A 21574-nucleotide genomic window follows, 5' to 3' on the forward strand; every position below is an offset into this window, starting at 1 on the left:
AAGATATGAAACACCCGTGGACGGAAGGAGGCCGCGAGGAACAATTGGTCCTCAAAGCCACCGATCCCGGGGAGCTTTTACGACGTCGGATTAACGAGCCACTTTAATTTACTGGCTTTTTACGGGGCGAGATACCGATGCATAAATATTCCAGCACGCACCCCGGACGCACTCGTCGCGAAGCGTTACGGGGGACTGTATGCGCGGCGATATCGCGAGCTTTACGCCCCAGCCGAGAAATCCCATTCCCCGTAAAACCTGTCAGCCGGAAAAAATCAGATTTTAACGACCGCGGCTGACCGTGCCCCGCGGAAAATATTTTTATTTACACAGGCAGCCCGATGCGGCAACGGTAGAAAATATTAATTAACGCACCGCCCGCCCGAGCTATCGTCGAATTACTTGGTTGATTTTCGCTGTCGGGCTCGGCGGTTTAATCGAACGAAAACACGACCCGCCCTCGAAACTCCAGAATCATTTTCGGCGGGCACGGGTGTTCGGGGGGGCGCGCGCACCGCTCGAAATTAGCAGCTGCTTGTCGAATGGCGGTCCTGCAAAGTCTGTCCCGGTGGCGATATTTTTCCAACGATGAAATTTCAGCGAATGGGCTGGGGCGGTGGCACTGTCGCCGATCGACGGCGGATTTATTCAACGCTCGCGTGTAAAAGAGCTGGCCGGGCCAGTAAACACGCATGATTACGATAAATCTCAATGGAAAGCCAATTACGCGGTCCGCAGGCCAAGTTACCGGCCGAGCGTTAATGGGTTCAAGTGAATGCTACAGTAAATTGTACTATCTCCGGGTGCTGTTTCAGGTTTGTCCAACGGTAAATCTACGCCGGTGTATATTTAGTGCGTGGTCCTCGTAAATCCGCGATGTTGCGGCCCGAGCGTGGGGGGATGAAGGAGGAAAAAAGAGGCCGTCCGGAGAGATGCAGATGGAAAGAAAGTCGGGGACGTCGCGTCGTCGAAGACCGTCGTAAAAATCGCTCGAACCGTCGGCGATGTTTGTTACAAAACGCGATTCCGCGGCTGTTCGCCCGGGGCCCGCCAGGGGGGATAAATAATGCCGACGAGTCGCGCTCTTTCGCGGGTATTTATCGCGTTAACGACCCCCCGAGCATATGTCCCCTGTCAGTTTTTTAATACGCTTTAAACGCGCTCGGACGTACGACAAACTCTCTCGGCAGACGGGCCTCTCAAAGAAGACGCTCCATCCCCCTCGAGCCGTCGCACAGTGGGGAAATTTTGCGATTTTATGGCCGAAACCACAGAAAGAAATTTTTCAATTCGACAAAATAAATGCAAATGTCAATTGAAGAACTAATATGAGCATCAAATGCATCCAATTTTACTGTTAAATGTTTTAATACAAGGCTCGCGTAGATTCTCAAATATTTATGTTCGTGTGAGCTTAGAACGATCGCGAAGAATTAATCTAGATTTTCGAGTTACTTCAAATATTTATATGGTATTATCCAAAGTTTCGAAAATAATTTCGAGGCATGGATTCAATTCCTGATGCTGCGTAAGATATCTTTTTGTCCTCAAAATAATTATGTTTCGGTTTTTAATATGCAATTTATACAGTTTTTAAAGTAGTGTTTTAGAAATAACCTTTTCATATAAGAATCAATTTTCAATACATAAAATACTTATAAATCCCATAATATCCTGCAATGATTTTCATTCCTATTTTACGTTGAACAATTTTGATTCTATCGTAAAAGTGCCGAATTTTATATATTAAAAATAAGTTTTCAGGTTTCGACCACGAAAATGGATATAGTTCTTCAATTGACATTTGCATTAATTTTGTCAAATTCAAAAATTTCATTTTTGTGGTTCTGGTCAAAAATCGCAAAATTTCCCCACTGTGCGTCGCGCACGCGGACACTTCTGGATCACCGCGGCTTTACCTATGCGCGCGATCCCGCGAAATAAAAACCACCGGCGGTCCAGACGCTGCAAAGAGTGACCCAAGAAATAGCCCCTTTTTGGGTCCCACGATTTTGGAACTGAATTTTGTGCCAAATGATAGCTTATGATGAGACACCAGTCACTCGAAATTTTCAAGTTGAGGTGACAATTAGTTTCTGAGATATGAGAGGTGAAAGAAGTGAAAATTCATTAACGCGTCAGCCCATACGCTTCGATGTATAAACTTTGATGTCATCCCGATAATTTAAACAATTATTTCCAGGGGCTTTGCTGACTGCTAATAACGAATTTGAACTTAGATTTTCAAAATTCACGAAAAAAAAAATCAAGAAATATAAATGTCTGTGTAGTAGGTGCGTTTTTAATATATCGTCCACAATGTTGAATAGGCCATTTGATTTTTTTTCGTGAATTTTGAAAATCTAAGTTCAAATTCGTTATTAGCAGTCAGCAAAACCCCTGGAAATAATTGTTTAAATTATAATTACATAAAAGTCTCATATCCCAGAAACTAATTGTCACCTCAACTAGAAAATTTATCGGGATTGATTTCATTTGGCACAAAATTCAGTTCCAAAATCGTGGGACAAAAAGGGGCTAAAAAAGGCCTCATTTCGGGGGTCACTTTGTCGGTGACGAAAATATGATTGGTTTATCGCGCGCCTGGGTCTGACACGGCAAACCACGCGGCCTTATCAGCGGAGTCATTGTTCCAGCGGCTGAAGTTCTCTTCGGGCCATTTGCTCTCGGATTTAATAAGTCGAGGAATGAGATCACGGAGGAGGCTCGCGGGCGTAAAATCGTTTAGCATGTTGGGCAGACGTGCCGTGAGTCAGCGCGGACGATTCTGTTGCTCCTGGGCTGCGAGCACGCGAGTGCCGCGGGCGACACGTCTACCAGCAGCATTCGTACGTCTCGTCGCGGTTAGTTAACCGTGCTATAAATACCGCCACGTCGGCATAACATTATTTTTCCAAAGAAACGTCGTGGACAGATCGGGCGGAGTGTCTCCGCCCGAGATCGCGGCGTTCTCGCTTCGCCCCCGGTCTCGCTGGCGCTACGAGAGTCGCGGGAGAATCCAAAGATATCGTTAACGGTAACTGGGGGGGGGGGAGTTTGCGGACCGGACAGACCCGCTTGATATAAAAGCGCCTCTATTTTTCTGCTTTCAGATGCGCGGAGGGCTTCACGGGTCTGCGGTGCGAGACGAAGGACGTCATCAGCACTGGAAGTGTGTACAACCGGCGTAGGGCGCCGTTTTCCTGCAAGCTGGGACTATCGACCTCGTACTACTGCTAGCGATAATCGCGCGGGGCCCTTCCATACCGAGCGGACCGCTTCCGAGCGCTGTATTCGGGGTCGGTCGCTCGGCATAGTCGGTCGAAACAGCCTCTAGAGCCCACGAGAGGAATGTCGTGAGAGGGCCAACGCGCGACCAACGAACGGACAAGGAGGCGAGATCTGCGAACGGAACGCAGTGAATTACGACGAGAACTTTAAGCAGGGGACATGGGTGGGGGGGGGGGGAGCGAGTTTTCGCGGAGATTCTTGGGGAAGCGTTGTTGTCGGGCATTAGAACGAGTCCTCCGTAGGACCAGGATCCAAATCAGTTTTTGGCACCGGGCATTCGTACCTTCTTCTTTCACATCTTCTTTCACTTCATCCTCCAAGCCTTCTATCTGTTCTTCCCCTACTTGCAATTCTTCTAATCCAGCCTGTTCTTCCACTGCTACCGTTACTTCGCTCTTAGAAAATGTCGCGTCACAGGCGCGTGCCTCGCGACTCTATAGAAATTTTATTCGCGAGACACCGAGCGACAGATGTCGCGTGCGCGGCGCGTGCACGCGCGTATGCATGGGGCGCGTGAAAGGGAAACAGAGAGACAGCGGTGAACGCCCCGCGAGCGTATGGAGGGAGTGCGTAAGAGAAAGAGTTACGGCTGACTCTTGCCTGTCCCGATCCCCTTCGGTTTCATATCGGCAGGGCAGAAGAGGAGCGCTCGAGTGACGCTCGTGATTCGGAAGTGGTGCTTGACCTCGAAAGATCGCGAGTACGCCGATAGCGGAGGGGCTGGGGAAATAGAGAGAAAAAGCACAGGGACGTTCGAAGGTCGCAGTTTTCGGAGTCTCCGCGGGGAGAACAATACCAAAGAGCCCAGGGTCTCGATAATGGACGTCGCGAGAATAGTCGAAACGCTCGGATATCACCTGGGTCGATACGCCTACACAAAACCACACACACACACACACGTGCCCGTGCAGGGCACACGCACGCGTTAACACGAGAACAAGGCGGGCCCGGGAGCCGCGAAAGGGTGACTTTCGCGTATCCATTTTTAGCGATGGGATCGAGGCGACCACTCGAAGCGTGGCGGGGCTACGAAAAAGCTCCCGGGAGCGTGGAGAATTTTTGGAGGCTCGAGGCTCGGTGCCACCGTCGAGCGAGCACCGTAGCCTCGAGCAAGGGGTCGCGAGTCGTTCGAGGCGGAACGCGGTGAACGCTTCGATTGGCTCGGGAGCCTCGCCAGCGAGGAATCGCGCGCTCGATACCCATCGCTAGTCGCCCTCGGTCCCACTTCCCTTCCGTCGAATTGGAAAGGGAGCGTCCTCGTCCTCGTCGCCGTTGTCGTTGTTGTTCGCGGGGCAGGGGCTGCATCTTTTGTCGGTGGTTGTTGGAAAATGTGGGCCACGCCGGTGGAGCGCGAAGCTGCGAGCGCGGCGGCGAATGGAAGACAGACGCGAGTTTCGAAAACCGAGCCTAACGACCATCGTGAATGACAAGCTCGACGCGAGCTCGCCTCGCCGATATGCAGCTCGAGGTCCGGCCGAGAATTTTACTCCGTCACAGTAGTTCCACGCTCGCGAGCCGATCGCGTCTCGCTCGGCCGAAATAAGTATCGTAACTCGCCCGTCGCCGGCCGAAATTATCGCCCGCTGCCGTCTTCCCTCTTGGCAGAGCGCTTTCCCCCGAAATTTTCCAGCAACGATTGATAAGAGCCGCAGCCTCCTCGGCGGGTGTAAAAATAACGCCGAGGGAAACGAGGAAATGGGCCACTCGGGGGGGGGGGCGAACGGATCGACACAGGGGAAGAGAGTGAGAGACAGAGGGACAAAGAGACCACTAGGCAAAAACGATTTCATGTAAAATATGATAATGTAATACGCGTTAGGCTAGCTAAAGCAGAGACTTAAGGTAGTTAAAGAAAATAGAAAAAGAGAAGGCGCGCGCGCGAGAGAGAAAGAGAGAGAGAGAGAGAGAGTGTGAGAGAGAGAATGGGAAATATTCGGGACGATTAGGAAACGGCAGGTCTGTCGAGAACTTTCCGAACGAGACGATTGCACGTGTCAGGAATTCAAAGTGTATAGAGATTTGCGATTTTTCAGAAGGAAATCACGAAAAGAAAAATTGTCCAAATATTTATCGAACGGTTGCTTCCTCCGCGTACCGGAGTCGGTATCGAGATTCACCTCCCGCGCGCTGCTTATCTTTCCCTGCCGTAAAACTCTCGCATCTTCCGATACACCGAATGAGAGTGGAACGACGATAGTTTGGTCAGACATCACGGCGAATCGATCTCTTCCGGAATTCTCGAGAGGAAAAAGGATCGCGAAAAGCGGACAGGGAGGGGGCGTGTGGGATGTGCGCGCTGTGCTCCAGCAGTCTCGGGACCCTATTTATGTTTTATATTATATTATATCATATATATATATATATATATATATATATATATATGTGTATATGTATATATATATATTATATATATATATAAATGTGTATAAACATTTTTAATTTATTTATTTAATTCATTAATTTTATTGATTTTACGATTAAACGTCATCTCCATCTCGGCAACCGCCTTTGTTTTTAATCACACGTTCACCTTTGTTACTTCTTTTCTTTCTCTTTTCGTTCCCCCGGTATTTCCGTGGCGCGCGAGCAGGTAGGTGTGCTATCCACAATTCCCTTCCCTTTCCTTCTCCTTTCGATTCCGCCTCGTTTGGACCGCGATTAACTCGCGGCTCCGTGCCGCGGCCTGCGACAAAGCCGGCGGGACTCGCGACGGGGGAGTCGAGTGCCCCGGAGAGAGTTCGTATACAGATTCGTGCGTCGGACGAGTCGCGCACCGAGCCGGCGAACGGGTCCTCGAAGAAAGCCAATAGAAAATTTCATAGCTAGGCGGAAGAGTTCCTTGTCTCTTATTGCGTTTCAGCGAGTCGTTTCGAGAGGAGCCGCTACGATTCCCGCGGAAATAGCTTGGCCCCGTCTGCGCGAGGCGAGACGCGCGAAACAACGCGAGCGATAAAGGGGGACTTCGGGCTCCCCTGCCTGGAATAGTGAAAGAAACGAGACGAGACGGAGGGCGCTGGCTGGGCGAGCCGAAACGACGGGTGAAAAAAGGAAATAATTCGCTGGAAACTGTCTGCTAGTGCCTGGAACGACGTATTCCGCCGGCGAATCCCTCGTAAAGGCTAGCAACTCCATAAAACTCGGCAAGCACGGGCGCATCGATCCCCGTAACCGCTTCTTTTAATCGAACTTGGCGCCCGGAACGCCGCGCCGTGCTTCCACGGCTATCTCGACGGAAGCTTATCGAGAGCGGGGGATCGCGAAGGAGAGGGCCTCTCGTTTGACGGGGGACATCGACTCCGATATGGAAATTCGCGTTCCTCCGGTGTTGCGATGCCAACGGGGGAAAGTTTCCGCGTGGTGGACGGCGAGCCAAGCGGAACCAGGCCAACCTGTTACTCCGCGGAAATTCGTTTAAAAGTGCGATAATTCATGGATAAGTTGGCCGGGCCAACGAACGATAAATTAATGTACAACGCCTGCCTGGCAGCCGCGCGAGAATAGAAACGATTTACTGGCTCACCCCTCGTGAAATATATAATCGAGTAGCCGCGACAAACACGGTTGGTTTAAATTTAATACGCGCGGTTGAAACCGGCCTCGTATCGGAGGACTGATAGCCGGTGCAACGATCCCAGCGATCTTCGAGACAGAAAGCTCGACTTGGCGGTCGAGAGCTCGCGCTCCGGACGATGGATATGTTTCTCCGCAACCCTCCTCGAAAGGAGCACAAAGGGTGCGCTTGATTATTCTCGATTCGCTAGCGCAACCGAGGGTGAACTTGCTGGCGGAAAAATGGTAGTCTCGCGCAGCAGATGTGGAAGTTCCATCGGGGTGGAAATCAGCCCCGTGGTTAGCTGTTACTTTGGGCGTTTTCTCGGCGACGCGACAAACTCCGCTCGCGATGCCGATTTCGCCGAAGGAAATAGAACGCGCCGAGTGTACAAGGGGAGCTGTATTACACCTGTCTTACGCATGTACCGAAAGAGAAATTGCTTCTCGCAAGGACCGCTGCGCCCGGCCGGAAATTCAGTCGCCCTTCGACCACCCCGCGTATGTATTTCCCATTTCCCGGCGGAGCGCGAGAATCGAGTCGCGATTCCAGCAAGAGAATCGAGCCACAAATCGGCGATGAAGTCTGTAAAACGTTGCAGTACCCGCGCAATGATTAATCGCGGCGCTAATTATCGAGAAGGGATCCATCACGCGGCCCGCGGGGAAAATAATGAACCGGTAAACTCGGGAGAAGAGGAAGCAGCGCGGCAAATGGAAGACTGCGAAGAATGCTCGTTAATTATCGCCCAGAGCTTGCTCTTTTCTTGACCGCTGCTCGCCCCGGCGATTACGCTGCAGCCGCGATTAGAAGCGGGAACGGTAACTTTATTTAAAGGGAGGTCGGTGGGCGAAGCCGAAATTCATGCGTCAACGTCCTCTGTCCTTCCCGCGGGACGTCCACGCTGACGTGCTGCCGAAGCCAGGAAGCTGGGAGCCCGGAGTACGTGATTGCGAGCCGTGGTGTCCGGCGAGCGCGATCACGTTTCGACGCGCGAACGTGCTCTTGGCCCCTGCTCCAGTCTAATTGGGAATCTTTGGCGGTCCGCAAACGAGGCGACCGATATCGGACACCGTAACTCAGGACTGGTATCGATGGACCAGCAAGTTTGTCAGGAAGGAAGGTCTGAGAACGGAGGGGATCCACTTTCCCACCCGAAGTATTTACTTACTCTCCCTCTTCGATTCCCAGAGGATCCGCGGAAAATCTGTGCGGCGCAGGGGGCAGAGTGGAAATCGTTCGATACGCAATCTTCCTCCCGGAATTGCCGGGATAACCGGGGCCGATTTGTCCCGCAGAAATCATAGCTTAAAGTCCGGGGACCAGAGACAACGGGGCGTCGTGTCCAGCTGGAAGGAGGAAAAACTGCCGGCGATGGAAAACAGCGATACGGCCGGACCGCCGGGCGAGGGTGGAAAGACTGGGAGGGGAGCTGGTCGCGCGCGGAGGAAACGAAGCGCTCGGGTTTATAGGGGAAACAGCGGGGAATCCCACTCGCGCGATACCCGACCGAACTGGCAGCTCCTCTTTAAATTGGATTCCAAATATTCGCCGGCGATATTTTTGCCTTATCCGCCGTCATAATACAGCGGCGCGCACAGGCAGCCCGAAATCGCGTCGTTATTTTCAATCGCGTAAACGAACACCCATCGCGATCCTGTCGCCCTCCTTTTTCTCTGATTAGAAAGAAAGCACCGCGATGCGGAGGGGCGGGGGGCCAGAGGGAAATAATGGTTCTCGCGGGGAGAAAACGAGGAAGGAAGCGGAGCCTGGGTGACTCGTGTTTGGGGGAAAGACCGACGATGCTGGCATCGACGGTCACGAGCGACTAATCCAGTGGATTCGCGTGGCGTTTGCACGCGCATTAGCCCCCACCGGCATGCAAACTGAAATCACGAACGGGCAACGACTAGGTGGCCTGCATAAATACGCGACCAACCCCGCCGACTAATCAATCGGGTCGTATCACAGGGAATTTTCAATACGCGGGCCCGGTCCGCCAGCCCCATTAGCTCGTATCTCGCTGGCGGACACAGGAAAGGGCGGAGGACGCCCAGGCAGGGTGGGACAGACTGCGAAGGGGTGGCTGCATTGTCGCGGTAAATCGGTAAAAGGGAATTGATTGCTCTTCTCGTTGGCTCTGTCACCCGTCCCCCGGAGGCCCTTGTCGGATAATCGAAATTTAACGGTGTCCGTCGATCGACGAGTCTCCGATTAAGGGCGTCGAGAAGCGAAGCGACGCGGCCCGTGCGCCAGAGGATTCAATACCGTGCGTCGCGTGACCGAAACAATTCCCGCCGGGGGAAAAGTGCTTTGAACATCGGTTCGAGCCGGCCAAATAACGAGGGCGCAAAGGGGTAGGTTTCGCAGGAGAGCACGAGGGGTGCGTTTCGGGAAAGACCTTGCTGCGACGAACACACGGCCAGATATGCCTGATTTAATATCCGGACGCGGAGGAAGCACAAAACGCTTTCTGGCATCCCTCCGTTTTCTTCTTCCGCCCCCTCGAATCTCCCCCGTCGCCAGCACGAACAGGAACTGTGCGGGAACGCCCCGCTCCGGTCCGCTTCTGCCTGCGCCCCCAGCATCAAACTGTGTCGCGGCCGGTTTATCCCTGGAAATTTCGCAGAGGGAAAACAAAGCTCCCTATTTAGGTATGATTTAATTAACGGGGCCAGGCCAGGCGGCGCACAATAGCGGATGCGCGTGCATAGGCGTGCTCCACGGCCATCGTTCATCTCGCGTGTAGGATTAATTCTCGCCCGACTATCGGCCACCCCTTTCTCGGGCAGCCTGGCTCCCGTGGGGGTGGCTGCAATGCCGGCAGAAAAGTCACGAGAGGAGAGAGCTGAAAGAGGAGAATCATCGCCGCCCTCTCTCTCTCTCTCTCTCTCTCCCCCGCCCTCTCCTCGTCCCCTCCGGGTGAAGCCCTTCATTAACGCCTTAATTAGAGGCGAGTTCGAACGATCGTATCCGAGACGAGAGTCGAATGCGCATATCGACGGTGTGTCCCTCTCATTAGTCTTGTCGTATTAACCGCGCGCGAGAGCGCTATCGCCTGTCGCTCGTGCCCGTTCCCATTGTAAGTCCACGTCTGCCCCATCCCCGCTGTCAAATTAGGTCCGATCGCAGTTCAGCTCCTGCTATGCTTCAAACTTCGACCCGCCCGCTGCCGTTCGCAACCCGCGCCGCGTCCTTTCAGAACGCTTTCCATGGGATTTTGCATACACCTGGATGTAAGGGAAAGATGAGGAGAAAATTGTCCGAGCTCTGTACAGTGCGGACAGAAGTATCGGGAGGCTGTTTAAGGGGGTATACCCGTTTCAACCCTCGGACAATGTGCACATTTTATGGATTTTTTTACAAGTCAACGGCTTGATGAAGATTTACCGGGTTTTTTTTATTATTTACATAGTATTATGAACTACTTAAAAAAAAAGTTTCAGTTAAAAAACTATTGTTTTTCGGAAGTTATGCTTATATATCCGAAAGTCTCTCGATTTTGGACGGCTAAACGGTGGGCCTAAAAACTCGCGCTACGTTCAACCAATTCACTTCCAATTTTGCATGCAGGATCGTAATAAGATTCCACATCGTCCGACGAGGGCTTTTTTTATTCCGATTCCCCGGTTATTATTTATAAAGAAAATGGTGGCTTTTCCTCTTAGAAAAATGTAACTTTACCTTTGAACTCTCACCATTTCTTTATTTTTCAAAATTTTCACAATTGGCCCCGTTGAACGATAGTTATTGACATACTTTATAAGAAGAATTTATTGTTTTTTAATTCAGACACGACATACAGCTGTTTTCAGGCTCACCGTTTAGCCGTCTAAAATCGAGAGACTTTCGGATATGTATGCATAACTTCCGAAAAACAAAAGTTTTTTAACTGAAACTTTTTTTTTAAGTAGTTCATAATACTATGCAGACATAGTTAAAAAGCGGGACATATTCATCAAGCCGTTGACATGTAAAAAAATCCACAAATTGCACACATTTTCCGAGCACTGCCTTTCGGAACCAGATTATTTAAAATCAAAAAACAAAAGAACTTCGTTAGTATATTAATGTATCCTCTGATTCACAGAGGGAATTTGCGAAATATTAATTTAAAACAAAATAACGACTGTTTAAAGTTGAAGTCCTGATTTGTTCGCGCAAAAACCACGCAATTACGCTTCAACTTTAAATAGCCAGCATTTTGTTTTTAATTAATATTTCGGAAATTCCCTCCGCGAATCAGAGGATACATTAATATATTATCGAAATCTTTTTTCTTTTTCGATTTTACATAATCTAGTTCCGAATGGCAGTGCTCACTCCAAAACAACTCTTTTAAAAAGGCTTCTTGGATGTCAATTGCAATTTTATTATAAACGTAAATCTTTGTCTACAAAAAAATTACCAAATGTTCTTTAAATGTTGCTCTTTTAAATGCAAAAGGCTCTGTAAAAATATATGCTTCCGTTTTTTAAAAAAAAAATCGCAAACATTCGCCTCTTTTCGGCCTCCTGACCATGTATAACCCCTTAAAACTATCTGGAGTGACGGCGATGGTTCTCCCCGAAAAATTACTGTCTCTACGTAGGTGGAGCCTCGTAGTTGGTTGAAATTGAATTACACGTGCCGGTATGATACGCAACAGCGATCGGCCGGAGTTAATTCCGCATCAGAGGTGGAACTTCACCAGCGCCGTTTGAAAACTCGAGCCACCTCGAAGTTTGTTCGTCAACTGTAACGTTGCACCCTGTTATTCATAGGGCAGGCTGTATTTGCGTTAACGCGGTGGACGTATGGTCTACGTGAGAACCAACAGCTCGTCGGCTTCGCCTAACGATGCTTTCACAGTAAACGCTAACGGAAGAATTACTTGGACGACGTCCCCGCTCGAATCCTGGCAAACGGGGGAAACGATTTTCGCGAGCTACGCTCTCTCATTTCCCTTCGACGAGTAACCGGCGGGCAGGAAACGCTCCGCGTGGCACGCGATCCGCCGACGTAATGTACCGGGAAATAATCTGTCGGACAATCGAACGGTGAGCTGTCTATGGTCGATCCAGCGGGCAGATAAAAAACGGAAGCGCGGGAGGGAGGATGGTTGAAGACAGCACGCTCGAAAAATTTCCCGCGATTCGGCCGCATTCTCGGCCCCACCCCCAGTCGAATCGGAACCACCGTTGCGAATTCTTGTCACCGGGATCGCGAAAATTCACCGCTGGAACTATGGGGAAAAAATCGGCACCACGGTTCGACTATTTGTTTGAAGAGCAGCCACCGCGACGCGCGGGGTCACGCGTGGCGACTCGCAATTTCAAAAATTCGACGATCGATGGAAGTTTCGCGCCCCATGAAGCCGGCCCGCTCGCTGGTGCACGCGCGATGCATTACGAATGGAATTGACGCGACCTGCCGCGTGCCGCTAATAATTCACCCAAAACTGGGCGATATTTCCGCATCGGGGTCACGTGGAAGAGAACGATCGACGATAACGCGAACGTTTCAAGCCAAAAATCGCGGGGATATTGACGGGGAAGCTTGGAAAATTCGAGGAGAGGGCAAATGTTTAGCTCGCCCCAGCGATGGCCCGGATCTTACGCTAATGACAGAAAAACATTCGCGACTGTTCCTCGAAGCTCCGCAGCTCTGCCGAGCGGTGGTTTGCGCGCGAAGCAGGTGCTCGCTGATGAAAATACGATCGCGCGGGAAGAAGGCGCCGAGGAGCGGATGGAGAAGGATTCTTTTAAAGATAGAGAGGCCTTGGAGGCTCCGTGGATAATTCTTAATTCCAGCATGTCGCGCGTGCTATCTAGGAGAGAGTTATTAATAGCGGGAAGACGGAGCTGCGAGAGGATAGATCGATGAAGCTGCACGGGATATCCGACGAAACGAATATGGAAACGGGCTTCCGAGAGATGGGAAAAAGCTTTCTGCCATTAGGGAGCAGTTAAACAATTACGGCGATTGGCCGGAGAGGGAGGACGAGTCGAATGAAAGTACGATACGTAAATAACGGGTGCAGCGTTTGAGAACCGATACGAGCCCGGCAAACAATAGGATTTATCGAATACTACGATTCAATAAATATTTGCGAGGTTGAATAACGAGCGCAGGCGGGCCGCCGGCGCGAGATCCTAGGAAATATTGAAAGCTGTAGGACTTGTGGGCATTTGCTGCCTCTTTCCGCGGTATTCATTTGTCTGATTAAGTTCATTTTGTATCGGATCTATCTTCGAAATGATACGAAGTTGATGAATATTTGTGAGATTGCTCTTTTTAATCTTCCTGATGTGCTCCAAAAATTTTAAACAGATTCGCTAAACGGTTGCTGAGTTATAACGAGTTTAATTTTCACTGATTTTACAAGTACTCTTATGGAAATCGACGATCTTGACAGAAACAAACCGTTGAAAAAATGTTGAAGAAATGGTACCAATGTTTTCAATCTTTTTGTACATATAGTACGTGGGTAGATTAAAATATCGGCTGAGTTTCAATTGTTTTCACTGCACCGTTTTAAAGAAATAAATTATAAGGTGAATGTCCCAATTTCTGCTGATTTAAGAGGTTACTCGACAGAAAGAAGGTGTGAAAAATTTGTTTATTATCAAAATTTGCAGAGTAATTGGTTAATTCTTTAAGAATAAATCAACCAGTCGAAAACTATTTAAGAAAGATATTTCAAGGTGTTTAAGTACTAGTAAATTGTAATTAAATATAACGATTTAAATATTCGTATTTCTGCTCACGAAAAATAGCGATTTACGTATTTCTACTCACCATTTGTACCAATTTCTGCTCACATAATATGTTGCCATTTCAGGTTAAAATAAGTTACACCTTTAATGGAGATGTTTTCTAACACAACAGTAAAGCATAAAATAATGATAAACAAAAAATAAAATTCTTTCGAATAGAAATAAAGGTTACACCATAATATATTGAATTGTCAGGTTATATTGCTAAAATTTTGGTGAGTAGAAATGCGGACACGACGGTGATTCACCTGACCCTAAAGCTAATCACCTGTTTTCTACTTAAAATAATCAAAAATAGTAAAAAAAAATCTACATCCAGAGCACAATACGGTATCTATTTTTGTTATTAAATATGAACTTTTACTGCAAAAACTATTTTCTGTCCAATTATCGAATATCAATAGTGACCCCTGTTCCTTACCACAATCAACTAAAACACGGTCGAAAAATCATGAGTCTCTGCTTTTAAAAGTTTCTCGTTGCTTATGCCGCACTTTGATTAATCCCAAGCTCGTGCAGCACTCGCGTAAATGTTCAAATAATTTAAATTTATTTTCCTGTAACTATAGTACAAACGTGACGCTTATAATAATAAGAAAAATACGAAATGAGCAGAAATGGGGACATGAGCAGAAATTGGGACATTCACCTTAACTTGAGAAAATTGCGAATTCAGGGCATTTTCATTGGCAAATGTTCAACAAATAATGCTTGGAAAAGCGTTTGTAAAGTGAAAAATCCCTCTCTATGAGTAAAAACAAGACTCCAGCTGTCTTTCGAGTTCCTTACATCTAGATTTACTAAGCGCAAGACGAAGATATTCAAGTATTTCAAATTTCCTATACTTTTGTCTAATATTCTGCCCTCTTTAGTTAAAATGTCCTATCCAACATTTTGAAACAACCGAGAAAACTGAAGTTTTATCATTTACTTCGTACCGTCCTTATTTTCCTTCATTCAAATTAAAACATGTTGTCATTATTTCGTAACAGCTTAATATAATTGTTTGTAAAAGGTGTTCCGGTAGGTGACGTATTATTACCGTACCAATTGATTAATCGTTTTAGATAAGATATTATAATCATTTAGAAAGAAGTTAGGTTAAATGCATTATACTGTTTATAAATCTTTGCGAAGCACGTATCGTTTTCTAACTTTACTTAAAAGGTAAAAGACGCGTGGAACATCAAATATTTCAACGTATCTAAAAAAATGAAAAAATGCTAGATAGGACAGTTTAACTAAGGAGGGCAATATTATACATCCGATACATCCTTAAATAGTGAAAGCTGCATGATTGAAAGCTGAAATCTGCGAACCGAAAGCTGGAATAATCGAAACGATTCCGTCGATTCTCCCGCCACACAGTTCCCGATGGTGAATCGATCGATCGATCGACGACCCCCGGGGAAATCCGTCTTCGGGCGCGTTTTCGCGGGGCGGGGGAAAAAAAAACAACCGAAACTGATTGTCAGCAGGCGGCAGCGGGACGCGCGTTCTGGCGCGAGTGCGGGCATCACGTGCGAGCCGTGAAATTATGCCGCGCGGTGGACGTGGACGCACGTCGGCCGTGACGACGCGGACGTTCGCATAATCGAACGATAGAGGGAAGTGTAGCGGGCACCGCGGCGTAAAGCGAGCCAGTTGGGATGCAAATCTTTGGCCGTTTTGCATTTCGTCATCCGCTCGGGGCGAATCGACCCGCGGGGCCACGGTGCGATGGGAAGCGTCACGCGCCGCGAGCCGCGATCGCGTGCGTCGATGACGGCGCTGTCAAAGGGCAACGACGCGCCCCTTTGTTCGCCGACGCATCGATAAGACACCCCTCGCCGAAGGACAAAAAGAAAAAAAAAAAGAAGGAAAGAGCTCGACAACGAATCGCCGCAGCGAAAGGGAAGGCGAGATAGCCGGGAGCAGAGAGAGGGACGAGGAGGGAGACCGTTAAAGCGCAATTACGCGCACAGAGCGGCGAAAAAGGGAGCAACAAGTACCGGTCGAGGGGGAGTGAAAAAAATATCACCGCGCGACGCGACGTGTCGTTGCGAAAAAACGCGACGCTGCCCCCGTGGGGGGGAGAGGGGTGGCCGGGGTGGAGGAGTCGGTAATTGCGCGAGGGAAGGGGCGAGGGAGGGTGGAAGAGGGATGGCGGGCCGAGCCCCCGAAACGATATAATTCTGGGAAGGGAAAACAAAGGGGTCGGAGGTGGTCGGCTGGGAAGGCGACGGGCAGAAAATCCGAAATACGAGTAGGAAGGCAGCGTCGGCCTCGCCGCCGCGCACAATCGCGGCAAGCAAGCCAAATGGGATGTAAATCTTGGTTCGCTTTGCATTATGTCATTCCGGTGCGGAGGTGAAACGGTCGTAAAGCGTGGGCGGGATTATGCGAGAGGGCGACGCTCGGCTCTGTCCGCGGCCGTGGCGCGGCGTCGCGCCGGCTTTTACGAGCGACGTCCTCGCGTGAAAATCCGGCTGCAGCCAGCCGGTTATGCGAGCATTCGACGAGCAGCCGAACCGTTAAGACGCCGGATCGTTCACCCGGCTACGACGATAGTACGCCGACGTCGCGACATCCCGATCCCCCCGGAGCTCTCTCGTCCTTCCAGGCGACGACGCTCCACTCGACCTTATTGCTCGCTGATAAATACGAGCGTAAAGAGCCTCCTGCTCGGCCGTCTGCTATCATCCGGCAGGAGTTAAGCAGGCTACCGATGGCGGACGTTGATGGTAGGTCCGGGCGGCAGGCTTTCTCCAACGCGGTGGTCGACCGAAGAATTTCATGTCGGAATTTAAGGCGGATAGGTGAGACTAGCTCGGCTTCTCAACGGCCAACGGTTATCGTGGCCAACGTGACCGTTTCGCGCGAATGTCTTCCTTGTTTCGACGCTCGCTCCACGCGTACCGGTCCAGCGGTAATAATTCCCTGGAATATGTAAGATCCGAGCGGGTTTTACGGTCACTGCGGTTTCATCGATTCGCGTTTTACGCCGCGCCGTTCCCGTGGAAATACGAATACGACGCTACGCTCCGATGGAAGGGTCCGCGGTCGAGGCTGGATATCACCGAGGCGAGAATGCTGCGCGACCCGAGCGATTCGATTTTTCAGAGGCTCGCGAGGCGGATCGACGGCTCCGACTGTCCCGGCAAACGCGAGCGGAATGTCGCGCGCGTCCAATTGTACCGATAAATTTTTCCACGGACCTTTCGACGAGCACTAACGGCGGCCCCGAGCCCGAGGCGTGTCGCTAAAGAACGTATTTTATATTTATCGCCCGGGCGGTATTGTCGATTCCCGTTTTATACGCAGGATCGTTCCTAGAGAATACGATCGGCTTCTCCCGCGGCTTCGCCCGGACAATCTCGGCCGCGTTTCCCCGCGGACTTGCGTCGCCGATTCGAGGACGCGCGATTATCCGGCGTTGTTATTCATCTCGCGCTGGATACTCGGTGATTCATGGGGAACGGAAGATTTAACGCGGCAGCGCGGACCGCTTCGTTGGGACGAACAGAGACGTTTCGCGCGGAAACGGTGGCCATTGTGCGAGCGGGCTCGCGGGATTTGGAACAAATTGTCGCCGGTGCACTTCACTTAGCAAAACCGTCAAAGGGCGATTACAACAATGCGCGCGCCGGCTCGGATACGGAGAACGGGGGGGCACGATGATGGATCCGGTCGGCGGAACAAAAGGAACGAATTAAAACGCGGCCTGCGCGATGGAAGGTCACTAAATTAAAGCGTATGAAGGGAGAACGGCATCGACCGCGGATGGAGCGGCGGCGAAACGGTAACTCGCCGATGGCGGGGCTGAGATGGAACGGTCGCGATTAAATCGGAATTAATACGTTTCGAGGGCCAAGTTCGATCGAGCGGAATGGCATTTTCACGGGCAAGCGGATGAATTTCATTCCCGTGGTTCGTTGAGCCTCGTGAAACGCGATGACGATTCTTTCAGCCCTTTTTGCGCCATAACGCGAAATCGATCCGCTGATTCGCGGCCCCCTCTAAAAACGGAGCGGGCGAAATTTATCCCCGCGGGACGCGTTAGTTTCAAGGAATCGGGAGAACGTTCGGTATCTCGTCGGCGGGGAATGGAAAAACTGCAGCTCGATATTTCCTCGTTTTCACGGCTTGCTTACGGTTCGCTTGAGCCCCGTGCCCGGGAAATTCGAGGAGCCCTGCGCGGTAATGCGTTTCAGGGAGCCCTGCGCGTAAGTGTGGGGTAAAAGCTTTGCACCTGTGCGTCGTGTGGGCGATAGGTTCGCAGCGTTATCGAAAGAGGAACCCTAAACTAGTCCGGATCCCAACCGTAAGCTAACTCCGGCCACAGCTAATCCAAATCCAGCGAGATTCACCGACACCGGCGGCGATATTTTCCCCGAGCAACCCCCGTTATCTAGCTCGTCGCTTCAATTGTTAATCGAGCTTTCGCGGACGGCGTGTCTGGACCTTCGAGGCCGTACCTACGGACCACATCCCATCGCGTAACCAGTACGGCCGGCTATAGGGCCGCAAGCACGATCCGGAGAGCGCTTTATGGCTTTCATTAAAGCTCACGGAGCCGGTATAAGGACATATGTCCCCGGGGGTAATGGCACACGGATATAAGGAGAGAGGCTGGGTATATGACGCGGTCGCAGGATTTCTCGCTCCTCGCCGCTCGGTATACGCAATGTTTACACGAGCGAGCGTACCCCGACGCTTTTCCCGACAATGAATCCACATTGCGACGCCACCCCCGCGCATTAAACTATAACGACCCCGAGGACATTCGGCGGAGCGAGTCCAGCCAACCGGCCAGACACCGAGGCCGTCCAGCGATCATCTCGTCGACACACTTCCTACCAGCCGCACAGAGATCTATGCGCTCCCAACCGACGATTTCCTCCTCCTTCTTATCACAGCTGGAATTGCACCAGCGTAACCGGTAACAGCGGTAATACCACGCCTGGAATGCCTGGAATACGAGGCAAGGGTAGCCAGAAGCAACTGCGAAGTCTCCTCGCCAGCGCGAACGGTGAAAATCAAGAAAACGATCTAAACGAGATTCGTGGCTGTACTTTTCTATCGCCCCCGTTTCGGGAAGCTCCCTTTCAAGCAGCTGGAGCCGAGGCGCGACGTGCGGCGCTGCTTAGCTGCGAGGAAGGCCGGGGCTGAGCCAACGGAGATCGCGAAGCAACCGAGCACGATCGACGTACGTGCCGCGAAGCACAATCCGAAAATTGACCCTTCCACGCCGAGTAGCCCCCATTACCCTCGACCCGGCGTCGACGGGGCCATTGACGAATTCACCCCGGGAGAACGAGCGAGCGTCTGGCCTCCTCCTCGTCGGTCGGGTCAACGGTAATGCGATAGAGTTACGTGGCCCAGCAGCAGGGTATACCCTTGGCCACCCCATTATATCGCTCTGGAACCCTTTGGGAAATTGTCTATGGCGCCGAGCCGAGCCTCGATCAACCGTGAAATGTAGTCTGATACGTATTACCGTGGCCAGGCTATCGTCCCGTTATACACTTGGATGCCGCGATGCAGGCCGATGCAGCGACCGCCCCCATCGAAGCCACCGAGATCTAGATCCTCCAGGTCCGACCGTTCGGCGCGCCGCGTCCCGCGTGATTTTTCGTTAATTCGAGTCGCTTCGTCCGCGATCGGAGCAGGGCTGAATCAGCAAGCGCGAATCACGCTCAACCATCGACGTGTACGCCACAACGGGGCTGACGGATTGCTGCCCAAGGATTTCAGCGGCGAAGGGCACTCGAACATACGCGGCGTAGACTGTATCCCAACTACTAGGAACTACTCGAGACTTCTAAATTTTAACGAGGACTTTGACAACGGGCCGCGCCGTTAAAAGCGATACTAGAGGGTCGTAGCGACTTCGCCGCGAAGGAATTTATGGCGTCGGAGGTGCGGAAACGGTCCGTTTAGTGGCGTATTCCCCGAACAAGTTCCCGTCGTTACGACGTCGCTTGTGATCGACCGGGGAACGTTGAAATTTCGGCCGGGAGTATCGATCGTTTCGTTCCGTTATCCAAGTTTCCACGGCAGATGCCCGCGGTAGCTTGCCGGAATAAAAACGCACGGGGACGTTCTTCCCTCTGGTCCCGAGAGTTCTGGCCACGGAATCGTCCTCGGCGGAAGTTTATCAGAGACGCAGCATCTTTCAGCGGGCCCGTATAACCGCGTTATACCGGGCGGCGTTAGGAGAGATAGGTGAAGCGGGAATGATTCACGAGCGACGGAAATAGAACTATGACCGTTTCTCGACCCCGTGTGCTAGCTCTCGTGCTCGCTCCTCTCTCTGTTGAGGGTCGACCAAGAGCCCTGAAGAGCCCGTAAGACGACCGCCGGTGTAGTACGAGGGCCGAGAACACCTCCCGCTTTCAAAAACGCACGCGCAAACTTTCCCACGAGAATTCCCGGGCGAATGCCTTCCCTAAGTCGCCGACTAATGCCGGGTTTCGGCGATCCCATTTCGTCCGTTTCGACCGGGTTTAAAGGCCCGCGCACACATGTCCGCTCCGTGTCAGTTCCGTATCCGTTGTGCCAGTGGTAAGAAGAAGAGACCCTCCCTCTACGCCCCTCTTCGTTCGGAACGGTACTGACACGGAACGGATGTGTTTGCGCGGACCTTAAAGGGACTCGAAGTCGAAGGAAGAACGGACCGCCGAGGCCTGGTCCCTGCCTATAACGATTCTGCTTTCAAGGATTAATCGACTCGTGTTTCTGTTATTCACGCTAACCCAAGATATGGATAAGTTCTCTTCGTTCGCCGAGGACGTGACGCTCGCCCGCTTCTAGCGCATCTAGCGGCACTGTCAAGGTAAATTAACGACTAACAGCCTCCCTTAGCAGCTAACGCTAGATCTTCCCTAGTTAACGGCGCGAAATGAGACGAAGGAGACTCGTCTCTGCGCTCTCTAATCGGTGCATCCAATAGCGCAACCTTCTAATTTAAATCCCCGCGGAATCGCCTGGATAGAGGCTGCCGCGAGTCACGAACCGCGCGGGGGGACCGCTCCGTGCCGTCCACCCTCGGCGGAATATTAAACGTCGCTGGCGAATTTATCGGGGGAGGGAGGGGGCGCGTTGTCTGGGCCATCTATCCAGGTAATTCGCGGGGCATGGCAACGCGACAAAGACTAACCATCGATCTTCCTGACATTGTTGTGCTTGCAGCTTGCACATCGGGACATTCATCGTGTTTTGTTTTGTTGTAGCCTCACCCACATCCCTTCCCGATACCCGTTCAGGTTCCTACATACGCGTCCTCGTCTTCTCCGCTCTCCTCGGGCTCTTCACTCTTCTATAAGGCGTTCCCATTGCTCCGCGCGCTCGATCCTCTCGAGCGTACGCGATTCCTTGCCCGCCGGGGCGTCCCTCCATCCACCCTCGAGCACACTCTGTTCTCCACTTTGCCCCTGCCTTCCCTACACCGTCTACCTCTACTTATTCTTCTTCTTCTACTTCTACTTCTTCGCCGTTGCCTCGTTCCGAGCCCGCGACGAGCGCCTGGCTACGCCGTCGATCCTCAGAGGTAAGTGTCACACGCAGCATACACATTCGCGAATGCTCGCGCTGCTCGATCTACAAGGAACCACCGAGGTCCCTAGTACCTAAGGAGACGCAGTTCTTTTCATCCCCCTTCGTGCATAGCTCCGGCACGTTCCCGTGATCTTGGAGGAGTAATTGCTAGATTAAGAAACGCGGAACCCGATGTAATATTCAGCCGGCCCTGGAGTCCTTGGATAGCGACGCGGTGCACGGGGAGGGAGCGCGGAGGAATGGTCGTTTCGCGAGAGGGAGCGCCGGTGAAAAAGGAGGAACGGACGGGAAAGAGTGCCCTGGGATATGAGCTCCGCGATATCCGCCGCGGAGCTCTTTGCCGACTGGCTGCAACCTTTGCACCGTGGAAAAAACCTGCCAAGGAGAAAAGGCGAGCTCCCGAAACGCGGCTGGCGAGAGCGCGCCTCGCGAGAAA

The 21574-nt window shown here is 51.3% G+C and overlaps 1 protein-coding gene across 2 annotated transcripts in view; it reads left to right on the forward strand.

Moving 5' to 3' along the window:
• Positions 1-21574, forward strand: part of Vn (membrane-bound neuregulin protein vein) — a 276994-nt gene that overhangs the window by 247522 nt on the left and 7898 nt on the right. The window contains exons 5-7 of one of the 2 annotated variants that reach the window (XR_013087358.1): positions 3114-3172; positions 20342-20416; positions 20773-21130. Coding sequence is in view for 1 of the 2 variants with exons in the window: in XM_076829034.1 (XP_076685149.1) it covers positions 3114-3240 (127 nt within the window). In the remaining variant the exon portion in view is untranslated. Of the gene's footprint in view, positions 1-3113; positions 5846-20341; positions 20417-20772; positions 21131-21574 lie in introns of those variants that run through there. The other variant, XM_076829034.1, reaches the window with a different exon arrangement.

This window comes from Andrena cerasifolii, chromosome 16, assembly GCF_050908995.1.
Source record: "Andrena cerasifolii isolate SP2316 chromosome 16, iyAndCera1_principal, whole genome shotgun sequence".
NCBI classification, from domain to species: Eukaryota; Metazoa; Arthropoda; class Insecta; order Hymenoptera; family Andrenidae; genus Andrena; species Andrena cerasifolii.